Source organism: Pararge aegeria, chromosome 14 (assembly GCF_905163445.1).
Source record: "Pararge aegeria chromosome 14, ilParAegt1.1, whole genome shotgun sequence".
In the NCBI taxonomy this organism is placed as follows: Eukaryota; Metazoa; Arthropoda; class Insecta; order Lepidoptera; family Nymphalidae; genus Pararge; species Pararge aegeria.
The window spans coordinates 14,626,249-14,652,630 of record NC_053193.1 but is presented as its reverse complement, the minus strand read 5'-3'; the positions used below and the strand labels follow the sequence as shown (position 1 = coordinate 14,652,630).

General features: G+C 34.6%; 1 protein-coding gene across 1 annotated transcript; it reads right to left on the bottom strand.

Moving 5' to 3' along the window:
• Positions 1 to 3,885: 3,885 nt before the first annotated feature.
• On the bottom strand, positions 3,886 to 25,841 carry LOC120629650 (SUN domain-containing protein 1-like). The gene is made up of 9 exons (XM_039898645.1): positions 25,674 to 25,841; positions 22,629 to 22,827; positions 19,242 to 19,434; positions 18,441 to 18,547; positions 17,243 to 17,366; positions 10,541 to 11,152; positions 9,421 to 9,591; positions 8,027 to 8,139; positions 3,886 to 5,654 (listed from the first exon to the last, which is right to left on the bottom strand). Exons 1-9 carry the CDS (start codon positions 25,730 to 25,732, stop codon positions 5,376 to 5,378), a joined length of 1,857 nt encoding a protein of 618 aa, XP_039754579.1. The 5' UTR covers positions 25,733 to 25,841; the 3' UTR covers positions 3,886 to 5,375.
• Between the last annotated feature and the right edge of the window lie 541 nt (positions 25,842 to 26,382).

Here is a 26,382-nt window from a genome sequence, read left to right as displayed (position 1 = left end):
TAGGTAGTTTACCTATTTCCCGAAAAAAACACTATAATTTTATACTAGGTAGGTTCTACTAGAAACAACTTTGATATTTAGTTTTACGGAAATTAACCAGTGAATACACGAATTACCTAGCTAAGGGTAAGTTTCATGAAAAGGTTTACTACTTGAGCATTATAGTATGTCGATAATTATTCTTAAACAAAACAAAGGGAATGATATATTATTAAAGGGGCCAGTTGACATCACACATTCTTGCCCTACCCTGAGTCCTCAAGTCTTTTTGCAAAGCACAGTTCTTTTGCTTTACCGATAGCACAGGTTTTTTATTACCTTTATAATGCTTACCTAATAAAAATATTATAGTCGTGAGCGTGAGATAAACAACTTGAACATCTTTAAGGGCTCTCAGGTCGTATCGCTCGAATAAACGGTAATAATAGTAAGTACCTAACCATCGGTAAATAGCCGAATCTTCTGAATATTCCATTATTTGTGTTCTAATCGGTAAATATCCGTTTACGCTATATATAAATGAGCTTGGTTTTGCCGTTAATATCTTGTTTTGCCAGTTTGTTGATGAAATAAATAACTTTCATTTAGCAGGCGAAAGTCTCTACAGGCTTAACATGGCTGCCATGTGGGCATCTAGGTATCTGCGATGCCAAAGTCTGCAGATCTAAACAGTGAACATGTAATGCCTTTATTACTTGCCTGCTACCATCTTAGACTGCATCATCACTTACCACCAGGTGAGATAGCAGTCAAGGGCCAACTTGTAGTGGAATAAAAAAAAAGGAGGAATGGAGTAAAAATGGACTACATCCTGTCGAACAGGATCCTGTCCGGCCTGCCATACCTACATACTGGTGGACTGATGAAAAGGACACAGGTGAGTAATAGAGTTGAGTCTACAAATGGCTAGAGGTTAGTTACAGCCTAGGACAGCTTTCTACGGTATTAAAATTTTCAAGTAGTCACGCAATGAACACCAGTTTAAAGGAGACGCTGGACAAGTTGCCGAGAAGAATAGCTATACTGATTTGCTTTGGGTCAGGCAGCTGAAATCGTAATTTCTCTGGCAAAAATTATTCTGGAATTGTCTAGGCCTGAATATTTCGGAAAATTAACAAACCAGGGCTTTTCTGAGTACCATCTGGGCACAGTAAATATATCCCGTCAAAAACATAATTTATATAAATATTTAAAGTTCAATATGAGGAAAATGAGTGGATGTTGGTTTCACCAACAAACTAATTGAGATCTCAACGGGTGCTAAGTTTTGCAGCTAATTTTGAAATTTATTTATAAGAAAATCACTTTAAAATTTTTTGTTAAAAACACATTATTTTCTTTGTTATACTATAACAATATTTGCTATTTGAACATACGAATTATTTACAGAAAGTAGATTACTTATCATCTGTATGTTATACTTTACTATTTATGTATGGTAAAATTTACTCTTTTAATAATTAAGTTTGCTGGTAAAAACTAGCCAAGTTATCAAATGAAACTTTGATTTTTTCTTCAAAATAATTTATTAATAAAATAAGAAATATCAACAAATTTTTTAAAATGCAAATCGATTTATTAAAAAATCTGGCATAAATCTAATTATAGTTATTTACATAACATAGTTCAATTATAAAATAACTTTTAAAAAGTACAACCGTTTAGGGAAGGTATCTAACAAAAATGAAACAACTGTTAAATGTTTTATTTAAAAAGTTTATTTCAGAACATGATCAAAAGTACTTTTGCAATTTAAAAATTCATTTATTTTATAAAATATTGTTTAAAAAAAGGATAAAATTTGAATAGAAACATATGAATAACTAAGTATAGAAAGATATCCCTTTTTCACGTGTCCTATAAAACTTCTCTTAAACACCTACTACCCTTTCCGACCCGCAACTCCCCCGCTGCCATATGGTTGCTAGGGCTGCTACAAGTTTGAAATTTTATAAATTATATCTGTGAATGTGAAAAGGTTGTAGGATATTTAAGGACTTAACGTATCTGGCGCAATATTTTTATTTCTACTAGTTTTTTAGTTATTCTTATGTAAAAACATGAGTTTGCTTTATAATAAAAAAAAAGTTTACACAGAAAAAGTCACTATTACATCACATTTCTTATTCGTTTCGTAAAATATTATCGTTAATATTATATTGTTGCCGAATTGTTCATTTCTTACACCAATTTATAAAATCAGTAAGAAATTCAGTACAGTATTATATACATAGATATCAACAAAGGTTGCCGGATACTGGTTATTTTTATTTTTCTCGAAAAATAGTTAGAAATATAACAATTTTATGTTTACTCTTAAGAAAGGTCTAAAGGCACTACAATCTAGCTCTATAAACTGTAACTAAACTAAATAATAATTATTAAGCTCTGTAATACAATATCAAGCAGACATGATCTTAAAAAGAACCCTGTTTGCAAGAACTACTCAGGGCAAGAAAATTTTTAGATATAATAAGTACTTTAAAAAACAAAGTATTGTATAGCATGCTATCTTTAAGACTGAATACCAGTGTTAGGTTTTACTTTCCCTAACTAAAGAAAAAATAAATAAAATGATTAGCATGGCAAACTCTTTGTTGGGGTGTATTTTATTTGTAAGCGAGGTTATAAATAGGTCAATCTTCATTTGTCTTTAGTCATATAGTACAAACAAATTGTAAGATGTTACTGTCATTTTTAGTTTTATTGATAAAAAAGTGTAAAATCACTCTACTAGAAATTGTTAAAGTGCATGTTAACTTTTATAGCAAACCAAGTACATTTTCACTTTATAGAAACATAACTAATTCATATTTATTTTTCTAGAAAGAATAGAAAGCGATGAACAGAAGTGTAACATAAAAATTACAAAGTTAGTGGTAACTGTATAAGTAAAAAGAAACCTTAAAACTAAACATTATAAAATAATATTTAAATAAGGCATTTGCCAAATAAATAAGCTGCCATACATGATTTCGTTTAATTTAAAAACAAAATCAGATAATATATTTTATTGACAAAAGGAAATAAAAATGCTTAGCAGTAGAATAATAGCAGATTTTTTTTTCAAATAGAAAACCAAGTGTAACGCGAAAAGTCATCTGCGAAATTCATTTGTGCAAAAGCTAAAAAAAACAAAACAAACTTTGATCAATAATATACTAGATATGTTGTTATGTACTAGATTTGTTTGTATGAAATGAGATTTCACCCACAAGTTTGGAACCTATTTTCGTTTATGAAATGAGATCTCACCCACGAGTTTGGAATATATTTTCGTTACTTTGCTATTGGGAAAGCCTTGCTGTCAGTCATCAAAAAGGGTTTGCGAAATGTCCGAAAAAAGCAATAAAAGTGAAATCTTATTTTCATAGTGCCATATTTTTATTTTAAGTAAGAATCTACATATTATCAGTTTTATTCTATATTTTAAAACACATAAGTAGAACGTAGGTATGGGATTTCCCCTTCTAATTCATTATTGATCGAAGCTTAAACTAAACCCTATAAAAAATAACCTAAATATTTAAGATTCAAGTTAGCACAGACGATGGGCTCCCATTAAAACTATATTAGTTTGAGACAAATCACTTATGTAGGTTGGCATAAAACTTACTAACTTCTAAACTGGACTAGCTCCTTCATTAAACCTAATTTCAAATATAAATGACAAAGACCAAATAGCCCGGAATAAATATATAATGGATGACAGACAGAAATATATGTGCTCTAACATCATAGCTTAGTATGAATTTACAGTGAGATGGTGATAACAAAAAAAAAAAAAACTACCCGGCTAAGTTTGTTGTGGGCTCTTCTTAGACCAGGGCGCCTTTGGAACCCTCGTAGCTTTAGGTTTAAGTTGGCGAACGAAATTATCACCATCCCCTTACAATTATGTAAACATAGTGCCTGTGAAAGGCCTACATAAATAAATTTTGAATTTATATAGTAGACTGGATGCATGTTGTTCACTACCCCGATTTGCTGATTTGTGATGTTTTCTATAATAATCAAATATTTTTTTACATGTACCACCAGATGCTCCAAAATATGCTCTGAATATTAAATAATTGGAACCTTCGAATAATTAAAATATACCACAAATATTTGCCTGGTTGTCGCGCTATCTAGAAAATCAAACCAAATTTAGCTTAAAACATGTTTACTAGTTTTATTACTTACTTGAGAAATAGAATTCATTCTAAAAATTATTTCGGCAGGAACCCTGACACTTTATTAAATTCCGATCTTCACTCAATTTATGGTGAGCAAAAATTCTCTTGTAAGAGTTGTCAAAATTAACGTCACAAAATATTTTTCGTGCGGAATTCGGTTATCAGCACACTCAATTTATTTTTTCCATGTTGTAAGTATGAAAGTGGGGTGATGATATATTTTTAATGGTGAAGTAATAAATAAATTGGGCACAATTTTAAAGGCTTAATGGTCATTGTCTCACGTATTTTAAAACGCTAAAATATTAGAATTAAAAACTTAATTATACAGTTAAAATCATTAAAATCTACATACAATTATAAAAAGTACTCAGAATAACTAAGCGTATAACAGGTTTTGTGCGGTATCTATAGCTGGACATAGTTTAAACAAAATACTCAATATACAACAATCAAGTTTGGTAAAATATTTAGAAATAGCCAAAATAGAGAAACTTAACATTTCTATCAAACGTTCTAACAGCGTCTTGTAAAGTTATTATTTAACTACTGAAAAATATTTAAGTTATTTATGCACTCTATAAATGAAAATTGCAATTTTAAATGAGTCCAAAATATTTATAGGTGATACATATCATTTTCCTTAAACATACACATTAGATAGAGTATCTAATCCAAATTTGTACTGCTTAAAAGATTATCTTGTTTTAGATTTTATTTGGGTTTTGAACATTTAATATTGTACTTCATAAATTCGGGACTATTCATAAAACTATAACTAAACCTAAATTTTCGTCAGTTAATTTCAACAAACGTTACAATTAACGCTCAATCAGAACGTTGTATTTAGGTACGGTAATTATGTATTTGTTCAATTTTATAGGAAAATATGCCTGCACACAAAACGCATCTAGGTTTGTACATAAATACTACATTTAAGTCAACACTCAGATTTTGTACTTTAGACCATTAATGTAACATAGCTTGCAGTTTTAAGTCCACATCAATATATCCTAGGAATGTTGTATTGTTCCAAATATTAAACACAATTTTGCACTGCAGCCGGACGTTTATAAGTCAATTCACTGGTCACTTTAACACATAGAGTTTAATGTCACTTTTTTTTAGAAATTTCTGTTGTCACTTTTACAGATACATAGCTTAATGTCAGTTATATTACTTTTCTAGAAATTCCTGCTATGTTTCACTGTCTCTTATGCTGTCTTCAGTTGCACTCCGTATGTCTGTCAGTGGGTTTCCGTGAACCCGGAATCTATAGACGCATGTGTACGTAGGGTTGCCATGGTTGCTCTCCACTCGAAGTTCTATGATGTCGTAAGCTACCGGATACTCAACCCCACCAATGTTCGTGGTTTTAGGGTATTTAACTGGGAAGTGCTGTATGGATGTGTTGTTGGCGTCATACATGTATTCGCCGAAGAGATGTGGCTCGCTATCTAGTTCTTCGTGTAGACCCTGGAAGGAAAATTTATGGGTTTTTTATTTATAAAATAAGTATGGCAGTTAAACTATACAGGTTTAGGGAGCACTACTATACAATAGTCTACCCAAAGAGATTTTTTGCGAGAAATCTTTTAAATCATTTAAGCTAAAAAAGAATTGTTTAAATTTTTTATAAGCGCGCCATCTTTTGTATTTATGTGTTTGTTTTGTTTTGTATCACACTAACTAGATAATATATGACCACTTCTTTATGTTAATTTTAATTTCTTATTAAGTGAAACTGTTTCTTTTGAGAATTAATGTCTTTAAACCTAGCATTAGTTATTTTCCTGAACGCCAGTTAAGGAAAAAGCGAGCTTAAGTGAAAACGAGGTTACTTGCAATATTAGGCATTTGATAAACAACTTTTAAAAACTAGATCAACTGCGTCGTTTGTATGTTTGATCACACTACATAAAATAAATAAATATATATACTACGACAATACACATATCGTCATCTAGCTCCAAAGTAAGCGTAGCTTGTGTTATGGGTACTAAGAGGACTGTTGAATATTTTTATGAATAACATAAATACTTAGAGTATACATATAACCACCCAGACGCTGAAAAACATTCATACTCATCACACAAACATTTTCCAGTTGTGGGAATCGAACCCACGGCCTTGGGCTTAGAAAGCAGGGTGGCTGCAAACTGCGCCAATCGACCGTCAATATATAGGATAGTCGTATTATAGGATTTTATTTCATTTTTCTGAAGATATAATAATTCTTTAGTTATTGCAAGCTTAAGTCAAATCGAGCGTACATGCAATGGTATATTAATTGAGCGTATGTTTTGTTTATAGTAAAATGTATGGTCCAAGCACCTGATGGTGCAAAACGTCTATAAGCAGAGTAATTTCGCAGGGCATGCAAGGAACACGTAATGTAACGAGCCTTCCTGTAAGAACGCAACGAAATTTTAACGACTAGGTCCTACTACTGGGTTTGATGCGAGTTGAGACAAAATTGTTAGGCAGAGTATTCAGTTAAATTTTTCGTTAGATATGATAATGCATTAGTTATTCACATAAATACCAGTTAAGGAATATGTATGCTTAAGTGGAAACGTTTACATGCAACGGTGCAATATTAAGCTAGACAACTTCTAAAAGCGCTCAGTTGACGGCCGAGTGGCGTAGTGGGCAGCGACCCTGCTTTCTGAGTCTAAGCTCGTGGGTTCGATTCCCACAACTGGAAAATGTTTGTGTGATGAACATGAATGTTTTTCAGTGTCTGGGTGTTTAACTGTATATTATAAGTATTTATGTGTATTATATTCTTAAAAAAATATTTATCAGCTATCTTAGTACCCATAACACAAGCTACGCATACTTTGGGGCTAGATGGCGATGTGTATTCTCGTAGTATATTTATTTATTTAGTTCTAAAAGTTGTTATCATAGTAGGATTTTGATTTACCATAAATTTCCTACAGCTATTAAAGATTTACCATTTTTAATATTAAAGGCTAAATTACGTGACTGGTTGGTTGATAAATGCTTTTACTCGGTAAGAGAGTTTTTGGATGACAAAATATAATTTATTTAGGTACTAACTTAATTTATATTTTATTTTCAATTGACTTTCCATGATTACTAATGACATTTTTATAGTATTCAGTCGACATAGTTTGATGATTTTTTAGCTATATAATTCATTTGTGTAAATTAAGATTACCATGTCATAGATTTTGAATGAACTGGTATACCTACAATGTCTAGTGCAAATAAAATAATTGAATTGAATTGAATTCTAATTACTAGATCAACTTATTATGACTAGGACCAGGGTTGGCCACTGTATGACTTAAAACGCTATTTGAATATATGGGAAAACTGTTTTAATTTCTGAAAATTCATTGGCTGATGAAAGCGTATAACAGAACATACAGTCTGTAACCCTACAGATGTGCACGATGTGTGAAATAAGCACTCAGTGTAGTTAAAGATCGACTAAAAACGACTACGGCGCTCTATTGTCTAAGTGTTCCGATAGAAAAAGTATATAGGCAGTGGTACGCATATAGTGTTTATATTCTGTTTGGTTACATTTACAAAGTCTACGAAAATAATTCCAATTGAGAGACCGATTGATAAAAAGTGACAGTTCGACAATAACGGCAAACAGCGACAGTTCAAGTAACACAGAACATATATGGATTTAAAATGTCACAATTTCTTGATTTTCGTATTTAACATCAAAATTTTGGTTTTAATAGGCCAAAACTGTCAACGCTGTCATTTTTATCGGGACCACCTCTCTGTAGAAAGCTGCGGTTGTTCTTTGTCACACTATGAAATTCACGATAGTAATATATACTTGTGACTAAAAAACTTACGTAAACAGAGAAGTTCTTGGGCGCTGACTCGATCTTGCCCTCCGCTGCTAGAAGTCGCGACATGTGCTCCAGCGAGAAGCCAGTCACCTCGATGATCGCGTACGTGCGTATGACTGAAAATATATCACAGAGTATAAACACTTTTCGAATGATCATAACTTAACTTAGGTATAACGGTTGTAATACCCGTTTTTACTAATGAAGTACAAGACCAGAGAGAAGAAAATTTAGAAATTATAAATCCCAAATTTCTCCTACCGGGATAGAACCCAGGAGGAACCTTTCACCTTTCACTTAAAACCCCACCGCCAGGGAGGCGTGGGAAGTCTACCAATCTGCATTCGGTCAGCGTTTGGTGTCATCATCATCATCGTTTCAACCAATTGAGGTCCACTGCTGGACAAAGGTCTTTTGTAGGGAGTTCCACAATCCACGGTCCTGGGCCGCTTGCCTCCAGCGGCTCCCAGCGACTCGCCTGATGTCATCTGTCCACCTCATTGGGGGCCGACCTACGCTGCGTTTACCGGTGCGGGGTCGCCATTCCAGCACCTTAAGACCCAAACGTCCATCGGTTCTTCGAGCTATATGCCCTACGCATTGCCACTTTAGCTTCGCGACTCGCTGAGCTATGTCTGTAACTCTTGTTCTTCTACGGATCTCCTCATTTCTGATTTGATCACGTAGAGACACTCCTAGCATAGCTCTAGTTTGTTGGTGTAGTTACGTAGTTATGTAATATACATTTGGGGCGTATATATATCTGACCAGAATAGAAGAAGAAGAAGAAGAAGAAAAAGAAGAAGAAACACTTTATTGCACGTATAACATACAGGAAAAGAAACGGTAAGGAGTATACAGTACACAATGTAGAAATGCAAAGGCGGCCTTATTGCTGCAAGCAATCTCTTACAGGCAACCTTTCTAGATAGGACGTACAGCAAGAGAACGGGATAGTGCCAAGAGTGTTGATAGATATACGTAAATACCAAAATGAAATAGAATATAGTTGTCACCAGTCCTCTTTCCGCGGGTGTCGTACGAGGCGACTAAGGAAACAACGGAAAACGAGCAGCAACCTGTACTATTACCATCCACTGCGATCACCGATCCGTCTGCCCAGATTGGTGATTAGAAGAGACCTTTGGGGTCTCTGGTTGGTAGAGACCTATGCCGGCAACTGTTATAGGCACACACGGGCTATAGGAGGGCCACAGGGCCTGGTTTATTGGGCCGGTAAATTTTAGGTTCTTATAAGTCTGACTAACATAGGATAGAGGTTTTTGTTACTAACATTATTTTATATTTATTTATTAGTTATTTCCTGTGTTTAATTTAATTTGTGTATCTTTTAATGTGAATTTTTTAAATGGTTATTGTTATGATGATATACATACCGAGGTAGCCCGGGAAGCCCTGGAAAGCCCAGCATTCTGCGGGCATGGCGCCCGGGGTGAGCGCGTAACGAGGCGACGTGTACACCCACCATACGGGAAGACCCAGTATCGAGTACTGTTTCGTCTTGATTTGGTACAGCTCCGTGCATTTCGTCGATATAACTTGCCCGCCTGGAATAGAACACAAAAAAAAAATATACATCTTTAACGTATAACATCGTGTTATTCTGGATTCTTAACAGAAAATTTCAATGTTTATTCGAGAGTGCTAGATACTATGGCGGCAAAAAAGATTTGATGATATTTTTGAAGTTATACTTCTTTTGGCGCGTTGGGGAAAAATTATGAGAGTAATTTTTTTTTGATGCGCGCGCACACTGTCACAAAAACCGACACCCTGAAGTTAGCTATAAGGTTTGACAGTGTACACTTTCAATTTTTGTGATTCAATTGTACAAAAATCTCAAATAATGTGGAGTGAAACTAGTTTTTCCTATAATGAGTCTATTAGTATTCCACATTGAATTATGTCGATTTCTTTTATTATGTAGAATTTTTTTTTGTGATATTTTAAAACAAACTCTCTCTTACAAAGGTTTCTGTTTCTCGCTAATAGAGATTTTAGGAGCTTAAAATGACGGGTCCTGGCTATTACTCTCACTTATCCAGTTCTCACTTACCCAGGTTTGACTGTATATATAATATATATAAAACAATATTTGTAACTGAAGACAAAAAAATAAATAAGTAACTACATACACACTACAATAAATAAGTAGTATTTGAATTAAATATAATATATAAAAATTATATTACTTACAAATAATATAATAAATTAAATATGAAACAAAATAAATAATTAGCTTTAAACGAAGGGAGCAGTGAACTATCACAGGTCAAGTTTTTTAAAGATTTGGATTGATTTTGCCTCTTTTATAGCAAAAGGCAAGGCATTCCAAAGCTTTAACAGCCTGAATAAAGGACTTGTGGAAGAAAGAAGAATTATGAGAAGGCACCTTTACGATCAGTTTAGTTGCAGTGCGGAGAACTTAACCTGGGCGACCTACAAACTCAAATAACCTTTAAACTTTTGTTTAAGTGTAATAAAAAAAAAACTTACCAGCAGATTCCAAAGCATAATCCACTAGTCCAGTCTTATCTGCATCGTAAACCTCGAGCATGCCGGCAACCATCTTCTTAACAACATCGTAGTCAACCTCCGATCTCATTTCAACAGGCCGTGTCTCGATTTCTCTCACATACTCTTTCACCTTCTGCACGATCAACTCCATCTGACGCTTTTCGATTGTCAGCAAATATTCCTGGACGATTTTCCTCATTCCATCCTCATCTATACCAGGTTTCCACGAATTAATTAACTTCTCGTGTATTTCGCGGCTGAGTATTTCCATTCGCTCGTTGGAAACGTAACTTTTGTCGAAGTGATATTTGAGTTTCGCCGCTACAGCTTCACTGTTTTTATCGTCGTTCAGGATTCGGATTAGGTTCTGTTGTAAGTTGTGGAAGGAATATTCCTCTATTTGGGTCGCTATGTTGTCTAATTTCGAGAGTTTCTGATCGAAGAATTTGATTCTCGTATCGACGTTTAACGCCCAATTTTCTAAGGCAGCTACGCGTTTCGTTAAATCTACATCTTGCACAATGGTTGGAGGTTTGTATGTGTCGACTAATATTTCTTGTTGCGGCATAATTTCGTCTTTGTACATGTAACCTGTTGGAAGAAACAATACTTTTAGTCCAGTGAAGAAGTTCCCTGTCCTTCCCACGTAGTATAATAGAATTTGGAATGTACTTTTTTTTTTTTTTTTTGGAAATATGTAAGCAGGGAAGGACAGAGAATTAAATTTACGTAAAAATAGCATTTTTTTTTAAACTCACCTAAAAGTGTTGCGCCCTGCGACCACTTTCAATAGGTGACTCTATCCTTCCCTGATTGTTATAATTTTGTCTGCAGGGAAGAATTAAGGAGAGGGGTAAGGAAAACACGCGGCTTATACAAAAGAAAATTATGTATTCAATTAAAAATAGCTCAATATTATCAATTAAATTAAAATAAGCATAATCAACAAACAACTTGTTAATCAATAAATTATAAGAACCATTTATTTTTATTTTAACTTAAATTGTAACACATAGGCGAAACTGTGAGTGGTGACTTAATTTTTATGTTACATAAATAAAAAAAATCATATTAAATTAACATAGAAATCCAAACTTGTATGAATAGAATAAGAATGAATGAATAGAATAAATAAAATAAAAATCAGCATAAAAAGCATGCCTCTCATAAAAGATTTTCTTTACGACTAGGGTTTTAGTTTCCTTACAAATTATTAATAACTAAAATGATTAAAATTTCAATCAAAATAAAAAAAATAAAAATAACCTCCAATATAATATGGCATCATCGTTTCAATAAGGTACAATCATTTGTTTAACACTAACTTTATACATGCTGTCTCAAAATTGTATCATTCAAAACGTTAAAAATTTTGGGAACTTTATGGCTGGACATTACACTGTGAAACCAAACTTGTGATTCAAAAAAGTCGCGTAGTCGGGTCAGTGACCGCACGATAGAGGCGTGGTTCGCGCTTTGTTGCCGTTGTTAAATTACAGAGTAATAACAAGAGTATCCATGTAAAATATTGAATATTTAATATATCTCAAACAAGAGAGTAAAAAAAAATATATATTGTAGAACAAAAGTTGCTAGATTTATTGCAAACGACTAAAGGCCGAGAGCTTTCTGACACGTTTTATTTTACGCTGTACAGTTTGATCTTTATTCATTATTCCACTTCTAGTTAAACCTTGACTGCAATCTCATCAGGTGACAAGAGATATTGCTCTCTAAGATACATGATGGTAGAGTCACTACAAACAAAGTGACTTGACGTTGCATAAGTGCTTATGTAGTAGGCCTACTTGAAATAACTGTATTTTAAATTTGGAATTTAGAATATATTAAACCCATAGCCAATGGTTGCCTGGAAGAGATCGCAATGGCCGCCATTACACCAGAATTTAGTCTTAAAGTTGTTTATGAATTATGTTTTATGTTTTGGTGTGTATGAAAGAATTATTTATACCCATATACCTAATCAGTTTCTACACCGTAAATCGTACCGGAACGCTAAAGCGCTTGGCGGTACCCTTGGCCCTTGTTAACTCCTAATAAACCACCGAGGTTGGTTTCTAGCTGGTGACAACGCCACTCATCATCCAAAACAGAATATGTGCTTTAGGTAGAAATACAACATAATCCTATATCTCTAAAAAGAAGTGGAATATTTTTTTAAGATTTGCCAAAAAGTTAACAAAAAACATATACTCAATGTTTATCGTTTAACATTATCAACAACAATCGGTACAATAACGGGTCACGTTTAATTCGCAATTTTATTTATTTAAAGTTTGAAGCAGCAAGTATAATACTTAATTAAGCACATCAGTAAAAAAAAATAAGTAACTACACAATAAAATGTTATGAAAAAATAAATATTAAGATAAAATGTATATCTCTATTTTAAGAAATTATTATAAAGCATAAAATAATTAAATAGCACAACATTACGTACAATTGAATTGTAAATAAATTAATAATGAAAAATATTTTTTTTTGTACTCTTGGGTTTCACTAGTTTGAGGCAATAACAGATTGTTATTATTATGGTGCGAGAGAGGAGAGGAGTTGTAAAATGTTTATACAACTTATGTTATACATGAAAATATATCACAAATAAATAGATAAATTTGTTAATTAATTCGTTTAGTTAAGTGTTATTGTAACATTATTAAAATGTATACACAGTAGAATAAAAATAAAATTAATAGTAAGTTACGTGATTTTTTTATCGTCGAACATCATTAGCCTTTTTAATCTATCCGATCCACTAGTTACTCTAAGCAATATTTAAAATATTAAAGTTTACTATACTAGTTATTGCTGTGTGTATTCAATGTGGTGAACTACAAAGTACTTTAAATTTAATCCTAGGAAATCTTTTCCTAGGAAGAGTTTTTATGATTAAATTTGAATAAAAATTTTTCGTTACAACCTGGATTTCTGATCATATGGTCCTAGCTCGAACCGGATAATCAATAATCAGTCAACAATCAATCACTAGAGATAAAAAATTTAAACATCAATTATTGCATTTAGAAATTTAGAAGCAGCTACTCAAATTAAGAACCGATTCGAATATTTTTTATGCTGCATGAAGCCACCGTAATTAATTAAATTGATATCGCCGCCACACCGCGCCGCTTACACTTGATGTAGGATGCTTCTTTACTTTTTAATTTATTTTTACCAGTGTATGGACAGATTAACCGTCAGTGTACGTCGAAAAAAATGTGACCGTGTATAACATTATAAAACATGAAATTTTAACTATGTGTGTAATATAGAAACGTCTATAAATCTAAGAAAGTACTATAAAATGAGCGAACGAATGAATAAAAAGATACACTTTTATTGTACCCCGCACAAATGTAGAAAAAAAAGCTTATTGCGCCTTACATAACGCTACAATACATCATTAGACTCCTTTATAGAATAGAATTATATAAAATACATAGTACGTACGTAAATGGGCCTTACTACCATTGCTTAAAGCAGTAATTTTAGAATATTTTTGACGCTTTGTTTAGAAATATAATCCTTATTCCTAGCACTTTAAGGTATGTCAAATAAGTTCTATTTTACGATAAAACTGTTTTAAGTCATTATTTAAGTACAGCCTAAAAGAATAGAAAATCAATAAAATATATGTAGTTCCCGTTTAAAAAATAGGTACTCGCGCTTAACTTTTATACTAGATTAAAGCTTGTTTATTAATAGAAATAATTTTGTTTTAAAATTATACTTTTTTTAAATCTGAAAACAAATTAATACTTCGAACTACTGGCCGAATTGAGATCAACTAATTTTACTCATTAAAATATTCTCGTGGGGCGTAAACTGTATTATGTTTTCATCATCTTCAACCCAATAACTTTTCATTGGCCCAAGGATTCAAAACCTCGTGATTGGCAGTGGAACATTCTTACCGCTGCACCAATGGGGCAATTACAACGTAAACACTATTAAAGTTGCAAATGCACAAATATTGTTTTTGAGGTCAGTAGTCAAACTATACTGACATAGTTTGAACACCTAAAAAACCTATTTTAGGCATATTTGAGGGCTTAATTACGAAGGAATAAAAAAACTAAAAATATGATAAATTTGTGATAATAGTATTATATTTCTATAATATGAAATAGTATATTCAGAAATTATAAATCCAGCTCAAAATCAGAGCGCTCACCTGCTGCGTCAGGAAGGAATATAAAATGATGTGATACGGGAGGGGCACGTCTGTAGAAATCAGTATTAAAGGAAAGGGCCCTTATTGTTACACTGATTTTAGTTAATAAATGCCCTGTAGTCAACCTTACTTACAAAGTTGAATGACTCTTTTGCATGTTAATCGAAAACTTACCTGAAACTATATGAAAACTAATTTTTTATTACTATTAAGCGGTGATAGCCTAATGGTTAGTGCCGCCGCCTCCTATGACAGTGGACCAAGTTCGACATAGCCCGATTTATAGTAAGCGACGATAAGGTCTATAATTGTAATGCGTTAACCTAAAAAAGTGTACTGTGATACACACCTGTTTTATGGTAGGCGTTTTTAAAATAACCCTTACTGCGATTATATTATGATATCATTTACAACGAGTTAGTATATTTATTGATAAAGTGTTTATGTATGGATATAAATCAAATAAGAATTAAATAGTGTTATGTACATAACTGCACTATGCAGGGATGGCGCACACGTTTACAATTATGTTACATATCTTTAAAAAAAATAGTTTATAAATTTGCTTAGTGAAAAAACTCGGGGTTAGCAAACGTGTTAACTTTTTACGTAATTATTTACTTACAATATATGTTAGCAATAAGTAGAATTTACGCCTATAAAATGTAGTAAAAAACACAAGGGAAAAATCAATGTGGGCAAAGATTTTTTAATGATTTTTAATCTTGCAAAAACGGTAATATCTCTTAACCCTAAAAGATATTTCTTGTTTTTTCACGCTATTTCCACGAGTTCACCATCCCTGGCACAGTATATAAAAAATACTCTTAAACACGTTTTACTTAACTATTTATAAAGTTAGTCTGTATTATCGTGATTGCCGTAAATTACGAAACAAAAAAAAAATCATCCAGCGATCCCGCGCCAAAACCTTCGCATTTCTTCCCAACAGCTGTCGGCAACTACCACTATGAAGTCGGAAGCGTCTGATACCCTATTCTGCACCACATCTTTGTATTCCCTGTAAGTCTTTGCGACTTCGGGCAAACTGGGCAACGTTTCGGTGACGTCGGGCAAAGTGATATTTATATCCGGCAAAGATGGTCTCAGTGAAGATAAAGGCGGCAGACTTGGCAGGCTTGGCAGGCTTGGCAGGCTTGGCAGGCTTGGTAGGCTTGGCAGCGTAATGTTCGGTATGGAAGGCAGAGTTATGCTCGGTAGTTTTGCTGAGAACTCATTCAAATCTAGGTAGAAATCGGTAAAGTTCGGCATAGCTAGATGTTCGTAGTTTTCGTACGTGTAGTGCACTGAAAGGAATTTGGGTTAGTGATAACATTATATGGTATACACGTGACATTGGTAAAGTAGAATGCGCTGATTTGGCACATCTAACAGCCAAGAAGGCAATAGAAGAAAAAGAACGTTACATATATGGATAAAAACAACTATTCTTCGTTGGGATTTATAATAATAGTAACACCATTTTCATCTCTCTCGTCCGTTTATAGTGGTGATATTACATTGGCGATTTTAGCGAGTCGAAATCGAGACGAGCGCGCAGCGAATTTATATATCATTTTAGACACACACACGCACACACAGCGTCCGCACACTCATACACATATGCACGCACACATGCGTCACAAACTCATGTAACACCTTTGCATGTTAACATATTTTTAAGTACCTAATTTAGATTTCGTGAATGCAGATAATCTTTAATGTCTCTAGCTTTTATTACTCTGCGAGCCTGCCGCGTACGTAATACGTTAACGTCGCCAGCCATTGTTATATCGCTTTCAGTCATTATATCAATCTGTCTCGTTCGCACATATAAACGACTAAAATAGTAGCGGCAGTCACATGACTGGCTGGCTGATTGACACAGAATTAAGAACGTACAGAAACCGTAAACACGACTAATATTGAAGCATCAAAAATCACTGAAATTTGGTAGTGTTTCTCGAACAGGCGGTTAGTCACTTATTCCATTTAGTGGTTGACAGTACTTATTTACCTTTAATGATCTAAACGTTTGCCATTAAACAGTTTGTGAGCTAGCATCATTCCGCGGGGTGAAGTGAGATGTGCGCGGTGCGTTTTCACTTTTTTTGGATACAATGCACTACATACAATAATAAGCTGCACAGAATGAGGGTTCTGTATGTTCTTAATTCTGTGTCTAGAAATATATTTTATATGTATGTATGTATAATACTCTATACTCTCGAGCACTGGCTCTTACTCTGGCTCTATGCAGTGCTGTCATTGCCTAAAAAAAACACTATCAAACCCGCTGCCAATCAACTATTTCAATAATGTCAAAAACTTTGTTCGTTCGACAAAAAGACTGAACAGAACCGCAAACAGGTATAATGTATGGAAGCCCACTGAACCGCATTGGAGCCGCTTTGTTAGCCCAGCAGTGGGACGTTAACAGACTGTGGATAATGAAGAAGGAAATATTATGAACTACAGAAACTCACATCCATATCCGAACGTGGGCAATAGCAGCAGAAGTATCCAAGGCCACCAGTGTCTTTTGCTGGCGGGTTTTTCGACGTACCGGGCCCCGTATGCTTTAGCCTCGTTGACTTCCCTCGGCGATATCTAGAATTATAATACGCAACCTGGTAACATATTATCGCTTATTTAGCTAGTGACGCACTTACAGGTTAGGAAATTTGACACGGCGCCCGCGCCCTAAACTAGCTTGTAGATAGGTAATTGTTGGTTAGGCAGTTAGGCGCAAAAAAATAAAATATCCTTAATAACCATAATAAATAATCCCAACAAGGGGGCGACTGAAATTGAATTTTTCAAAGTGTGCGCTAACCCGTGACACCGCTGCACAAATACTTGCAAAAAATTATTTCTCTTGTTTTTTTTTGATGTACAGAAGGAGCGCCTCGCGGCGCACCTCTGTACCTTCTTCGGCGATTAGGTTGACGAGCCTTGACTTAGGGTATTGCAATGAACGCCACAATTTAACAATTAATATAATTAACTATCTGTTGCCCGCGTTTTTTGTCCGCGTTTATTACGCTTTTATACAAATCCTTTGTGTCCCCATGTTACTACGAACTAAATTCGAGAATTAAACGCTTCTTCCTATTGGGATTAGTTTTATTATCTGATTTTAAAATAAAATATACAATTCCATTATATCGGCTGTTTGCTACCACACGCATAACGCAGTGCTTGTATCCTCATTGTCCATATAACACTGTACATATGTTAAAACATAGTGTTTATTTCCTCATAGCTTTCAAGTATTAATATATATTTACTAAATTGCATTTTGGAATATTCGTGAAAAATTTAAAAGATATTTATTGTAACGTCCCGGCTTATGTATAGCGGTGATAGCTTACTGGCTTCGACTTCCCTTTCGGAGGACCGAAATCGATCTCATGCACGCCCCTATAACTTTTAGGAGTTACGCGCGTTTTAAATTTAATTTAAACAATTTAAATATCACTTGCTTTAAGCGGTGAAGGAGAACATCGTGTGGAAACCTGCATGCCTGAGAGTTCTCCATAATGTTCTTAAGGGTGTGTTAAGTCTACCAATCCGCACTTCGCCAGCGTGGTACGGCTTAAACACTTTGAGAGACGATAATGGGGGACGATGATGAAGCTCGGCTTTTCGACTTCTATAGGATTAGCATTGCATTTAACACACCGTTTCTGTTATTGTCGTCACTGTAGTCGTCACTATGGTCTTGATAATCGTATAGATCCAGTAAAACGGCGCCACCGCCAATGACGCTGTACGCGATACTATGCTGCCTGAAAACCAAAAAAAAATGTTGCTAGAACAAAACTTAACAATAGTCGCTTATATAAAAGACCTGCACCAGTTTGAGCATGTCCCACATAAATAAATGTACTACGACAATACACACATCGCCATCTAGCCCCAAAGTAAGCGTAACTTGTGTTATGGGTACAAAGAAAGCTGTTAAATATTTTTATGAATATAATACACATAAGTACTTATAATATACAGATAAACTGGGTGTTTATCTGTATACACTGAAAAACAATCATATTCATCACACAAACATTTTCCAGTTGTGAGAATCGAACCCACGGCCTAGGACTCAGAAAGCAGGGTTGCTGCAGTCCTATTAAGACGCTGCGGAAGCAGGCTCAGTTTATTTGTGCAAACTCCTTCCACAACATTGCACGCTGCGTATTTTGCAGTTAATCTATCGTTTACTATACAATGGTAAAAAGTCATAAGAATCATCCTGTTACGAGTGTCGGCGGCGGTGACAATTCAGTCCATTACGGTTTTTTCATGAAAATATAGTTCCATAATTTGACCAACAATATAGAAATTATTGATTTAATTTTGCATCACTAGTGTCGTAAACTTCAACATTTTTAAATATTGCATAGAGTTAGATTGGATAGATTTAAGGGGGCTGTCACTTATCGACGGTTATAAAATCAAAAAAATATGGAGAAAGCAGCATACTCTGAGCAGGTCTCCGGTCAGTGTATGGGTATCTGTGCGAAGGCCCCACAACCTTCCTGTACGCGTCGCTGGTGGCGGTGGTAACGGTGGTCACGATGGTCGCCAGCAACTGCGTGATCCACCATCGCTCGTCTGCTTTAGAGTAGGCGCCGTTGCGGGTGTACGCACTCTCGTCGTCTGAACTGTCTACCGTCTGGAAAAGAAGTTTTTAATACAGTTTCCTGAAAGTTGCACATTTTGTAGCTGTGTATCGTGCGGAAAGTTGGATATTTCGCACTAGTGCTTTTTACACTTTATTTTTTATTTAAATTAAGCTTTAGTTGTTATTTTTAATTGAGATTTTGTATTCAACCATATTAATAATTAACAAAACATTAATTAAACTTATTAATTTTATTAAGAAGAGCATATACATGAATAATTAAGCTAGCTGAGTTTAAGATGGAAAATGAATGCAAGCTTGTAGACAAATGTCGTTAAGTATTATGACTTGAAAACTATTTTCCCAATGGATCCGAAGTCTTAACTATTTATCTCGATGATTTTTTGGTGTGTGTGTGTGTTTGATTTTTTAAAACTACATCCAGCTAGACTGATAGGGGTAAAGCAGTTAAATTCAACCTTTACCCCTAATCGGGTTCTATGCGGCATCGTATCGTGTGTTATCTAGAACCAGTTAGTTGTCACCTTGAAGATTGTCTAAACAGTGTTTTTCTTTTCTTTAAACTTCGACCAACTGATTACCTATACCTATTTCTACCACATATTTCTAACTATTACATATTGGATAGAAGCACGCGTTAGTTTGCGGAAATCCCATGATATATTATGAAAATAAAGCTCAATTTGCCATACTCCGCCAAAAGCAGGAGAATCTGTATGCTTAAAAATTATTCATTGTAAAGTCAACATCTCCTAAAGATGCTCCGGTTTCGGAGCGAAGGGATTCAAAAAATTATAAATTACATACAGATTTTTCCTGCTTTTTGCGGAGTATAGCAAATAAAGCTTAATTTTCATAATATTACTTTACAGAAAAGTTGAAAAAAATATATTTTGTACTTAGAAGCCATAAGGAGAAATTATTTTCATGAAAACGTCTTTTTATGTTTAAAATTGTCATTCATAGCAATTACTCACGGGGCACTTGGCTCTCAAATTGGTCTTATTAGGTATCACTTCACTACGGGTGTATGTCATATGCACCACATAAACACCGCAACACAGATTTTGTATGGGTCTTATGAATGAAGCCTTGAGCCTGACGAATAGCTTGGTAACATTGGAAATTATAGCTAAATTAAAAAAATAACAAATTATTGTATGTCATATGTAGTCAAGTTTTTATGATACTGTTCTGTTGTGTTTCTGTTGCTGTTTGCTGAGTATAGCAAATTAAGCTTAATTTCCATAATATATTGTGGATTTCCGCAAAGTAACGCCTGCTTCTATCCAATATAGGCTTGTGGTTACACTGTGGCCTCCTTTTCGGGGGAATAGGTGGACATCACAAGTTTTTGTGAACATAATGAAGTACTCTCTTGTTATTGAAATAACGTCTATCATCATATCAACCCATTATCGGCCCACTGCAGCGCACGGGTCTCCTCCCACAATGAGAAGGGGTTAAAGCCTTAGTCCACCACGCTAGGCCCAGTGCGCATTGGTGGACTTCACAGACCTTTGAAAAAATTATGTAGAACTCTCAGGCATGCAGGTTTCCTCACGATATTTTCCTTCACCGTTGTAGCAAGTGATATTTTAATTACTTAAAACGCACATAACTTAGAAAAGTTGGAGGTGGGTGCTGGGATTTGAACTGGGCCCCCAAACGTGAAGCCGAGCTTCTACCCACTAGGCTATCACCGCTTCCGCGCACCGTGTATTGACATAACGTCTACGACAGGTCAAACATGTATATTAAGTCCTTAGAGAAGCATTAAGAACCTTCTCGAACCACACACGTAAAACCCGCTTTTACATACAGTTACCATGTATGATATGTATGACATATTATGCAAAAATTCGTTACGGATTACCATTACTGGTTTTTCAAGGTCTGTCATTGAACATACCTAATAATGTCTCGTAATGCTAGTCGTAAACTTAACGACTTTTGTTGTTTTATAGGTTTGTGTTTTACTGTAGTTATAACTAATTTGAAAACCATTGAATATTTATTTGTAAATCATCATTATCATAACAATAAATGATCGGCACATCTCACGTTTTATTATAAATATAGTTGAAACAATTTCGTATCGTTCACGGTGTTAAACCATTTTATAAGGAATTGCGACGGTGACTGTCGCGGCATGTTTTACTTATGACTATATTAATATAATATGGACTAACATTTGAAATAAATATAAATAAATAAAATATCCAAACAAACAAATTGTAATAAACAGCACTAAGAATCAGTTAGGATTAAATAAATAATATCGATACGACATCAGTTGTTGAGTATTCCCGATTCCTGAACGAAAACTGTAGGTCTTGGTAGGAGGAATGTCAATGTCAGTGGTGAAAAAAAGGGGAATTAACCGGTGATGGTGGGAAAACAAGCATGGTTAAAACTTAAAAATGATCAGTTGGTAGAAGTTGAAAAGGTCACTCTTACACCTAATTATGAGAAGTAATTGTTTATAAAGGAAAGTAAAACGAACAACCAGTTTAATTGTGAGTCATTGCAACGTACTTTCTTACAAACCACAAGTTGCTAACGAGATTGGAGATGAGTATTGACATAAAACCTAGTTGCTAGAAGCTGTTACAAGCACCATTGTGACCAAATAATAATAACGGTTAAAGTTAGGCATGATAACTAAACTTTATAAAACTATTCAAACCTATTATGTCGGCAGGTACTATGATAAATTATAAGTACCTGCTGTAAATAAAGCGGAAGTAAAGTATTAGTATGAAAAATATTTACCTAGTAGGTAACTAAAATAAATCTCGAAGTACAAAGTAAATAAATAACTCTTAAATATGTGCACTGTATTTTATTTATGTGAGCCTAACCCAATATTTCTAACAATAGATCTTACGTAGATGCAATATTTTCAGTAAAACGCTACCGGACAACTCTGGTCTTCCATACAGATTCGGCAGAGATATTATCTGTTTTGTTTCGGTAATGTGTTCGTGTATATAGAATTAGTATATACTGCGACAGCAATTGTCGCGGCATGTTTAACTTAAATTAATTTTATTCAAAATATTTTCATTAAATCGCTTCCGCACCGTTCTGGTCTTTAAAACCGATTTGGCAGGTAAATGATCGGTTTCGTTACGGTATTGGGCTCTTGTATACGAAACTAGAAGATGGACCTGCGACAACTACTGTCGCGATGTGTCATTAGGTATATATGATACACTTACAGTAAATCGGTTCCGCAACGTGCTGGTCTTCCATACAGATTTGACAGGTATATCCGGTTCGTCCACGGTATTTGGCCCTTGGATACGGAACTGCGACAGCGACCGTCGCGACATATTCGGCACCGCGACTTGTCCGGGAGCCAGCTCCACTCGGTCGCGCGACAGTGGCGAATATGTGTAGTCCGTTTTCGGGTATTTGCTGAAAACAAGGATAATATTTAAGAATAAAACTGTACCTAGACTACGTTACTACGTTACTTATACTTAAGTATTTTAAAATTAAAATTTTATCGACACAAACAATTTCCAAAATCAATCCCACCACCACAAGGCATAAAGAAAGAGAGAGTTGATAAAGCTGTGCGAGATGATACATTTTTATCCTTTCCCCGAGGATATAATCGTCGCCTGCCCATGCTAGCCGTGCTGGTGAGCCTGGTATGGTATATCCCCTGACAGGGGATATAATTAACGTGTGCACCTAATTAAGCAAGGAACATGGAATTGGAAAAGTTTACCCCCGTTTAGTATTACACATATATTATTTGGATATTATTTCTCATCTTATTCGGTCACCACCCAGAAATATTTACTATGTTTGTCATTACTTTTATAATAAACTAGCTTCTGCCCGCGACTTCGTCTGCGTGAACTTCAGAATTGGTTCGCTCGTTGACAATTTTTAATCCTACCACGGGAACTTTTTCAGAGATCGGCATAGAAACTACATGTTTTTTTCCATAGCATAGGTAATATGCATACCAAATTACCAAGCTGTCTGCCCCCGGCTTAGCTCGAAAAAAAATTTCATGATCTACTTAAGGAATCGGGATAAAAGGTAGCCTATGTTATTTTCCATGTCAAAGGCTGCATGCATGCCAAATTTCATCCAAATCTGTTCAGCCGTTTTTGCATAATTGAGTAACAAACATCCACACATTCACATTTATAATATTATAGTAGGATTTATTGTTATTATTTATCTAATGCTAATTGTCGATCTAAGGCATATAATTGTATATTGTTTTGAACTAACAAAATGTAGACCATTTTGTAAATGTTATTTTGAGCTGTGAATAAGTACAAATTTACGCAAGTAGGTACCTCATAAATTGATTCATCTTACACCATATCTCACATAGATAAGTCTTAGTATTTCGTAAACACACATAAGCCTACCATTGACGAGTACACATATGACATAACTTTTATTTACACAGTGTGAAGCCCGAAAAGTTGTGCAAACAAATCCCAAAGACATCACAATCACAATCAACGATTCTCGAAGTTATAACATAACACAGTTTTTCATAAGCTTTCTGTTATAACATTTATAAGAATTTTTACAATTTCTATGAATACTGGAACCTTTACGAACAAAATTATCTTTGTATTTTAGTTCCTATTAGTTTGTAATAATAATTTTTTCATGATCTTTTGTATTTTATCTTCAAAGATCTATAAGTTTACCAACTTAACTTATATATAAAGCGCAAGAGTTTTAACGTTCGAACGTTCGAACTCGATAAGTTCAGAAGTACCAGCCTGATTAGTTTTTCTTCCTTGCATTAAACAAAACATTATTTGGGGATGGGTTCTTTATTTTTTTACAGTTTTTTTCAATGTGCACTTGTTTCACAGATTTTATAAGAAACATATATTTAAATACAGCAAAGTAAAAAAGCTACATAATATCGATTGCGTTATCAACTGTCAGGTGGGACCAACAGCTTAAGTTTTGAATCTTCAGTTTAGGCGTGTACGTAAAATATAATATTTTTATGTAAAATATCGCCGTTTTACCAAAAAATCTTATGATATTGTTACCTCTGAGTAAAATATTAACGTTACATTAATGATATACAAAAATGAAGTTCACAATCGTATGCCACCTAGAATATGTTTTAAACTTTCAACTGTATTATCGATATCTTTGACAGCAGTTTTTACAGTATCTAAAAATCCTCGTTACGATTTTTATTATCACAGTTTCGAGTCAGTGCTAGTGACTTCGTTATAATCACAGACTAAACTACCGCTTAGTGTTCATGTGACATTTGCGGGGACGCAAATATAGAACGACGTTTAATCATACTGTCCTAGTAATGTAGCTAACACCATGCCGCGGCGCCGCGCCGCGTGTTTTTGTTTGTTGTTATAACTTTCTAATCTACACGGCTAGCCTACCACTAAGACATTATCTTCCCGAGGAAAAGATAAAAATATATCTTTACCCACAGCTTTATCAACTGTCAGAGCACTGGCGGAAATAATATCCAAATAATATATGTGTAATACTAAACGGGGGTAAACTTTTCCAATTCCATGTTCCTTGCTTAATTAGGTGCACACGTTAATTATATCCCCTCTCAGGGGATATACCATACCAGGCTCACCAGCACGGCTAGCATGGGCAGGCGACGAGTATATCCTCGGGGAAAGGATAAAAATGTATCATCTCGCACAGCTTTATCAACTCTCAGAGCACTGGCGCACAATTGGAAATAATATCCAAGTAATATGTATGTGTGTATTAAGAAACGGGGGTAAACTTCTCCTATTCTGTTCCCGTGCTTTAGCAGGTGGACACGTTAATTATATCCCCTGTCAGGGGATATATCATACCTGGCTTACCAGCACGGCTAGCATGGGCAGGAGACAATTGTATCCCCGCGGAAAGCATGCAAAATTACCGTCTCCCACAGCTTTATCAACTCTCAGAGAACTGGCGCACAAGTGGAAATAAAATCCGAATAATATATGTGAAATAATAAACGGGGGTTAACTCCTTATAAGTATTCCATGTCCCCGTGCTTTAGCAGGTGGACACGTTAATTATATCCCTTGCTAGAGGATATAATCGGGGGATATAATTTTGCCTACCTGCTGTTAGAGGTATGGCAGCTATATTTAACCAATACGCTTAATCGGTTTCTGTGTGATATCGTACTGGAACGCTAAATCGCTTGGCGGCGTGGCTTTGGTAACTAGCCGCGGCCGAAACCTCGCACAAGACAAAACACAATATTATCTTACTTTACGCACCTTAACACGAATACCTCTTCTATAGTCTCGAAATCAACCACTTTTACAATGTCATCCATTTTAAAATTTAAACTTAATATTATTCAAAAATATTACACAAGTCACAAAAAAATCGTTAACATTTTCGATTAAAACATTGGCATTATATATTTAAATTATTACACCATTAACAAGTCAACGGTTTGAATCAACTGACAGAAAATTTGACATTGGTAAACTGTAACAGCGGTTTAACTTTTCGTTTACCCACCTTTGTAAATATTTATTTTTGCTACTATTATTATATTATATAATCGGTTTCTCTTGGTTTTCCTAATCCTAAGCTTGCCTGGAAAAGATCGATAAGGCCAACCTTTGTATCCTATCTACTCTTGTACTGTCCATTTTTACGCTTCTTTTTTTTTGTTTTACAAATAAAATAAAATATATTCTGATACTATTTTTCGCCGAAAGCTACGATTGCGTTAGCCTATAGTGGATAGTGATCAGAGCTTCGGCATCCCTTTCAGAAGTACCTAGTTCGATCCTTGGCACGCACCTCTGACTTTTCGGAGTTATAACACCACTACCACCATGTTATGTGTAGCTATTTTTTAACCGACCTCAAAAAGGAGGTTATCTATTCGGATGTTTATTTATGTATCTCCGTCGTAACTTTTTAAACGGATAAAAAAAATCTTGAAAATAAATACTCCGAGAGTTGATAAAT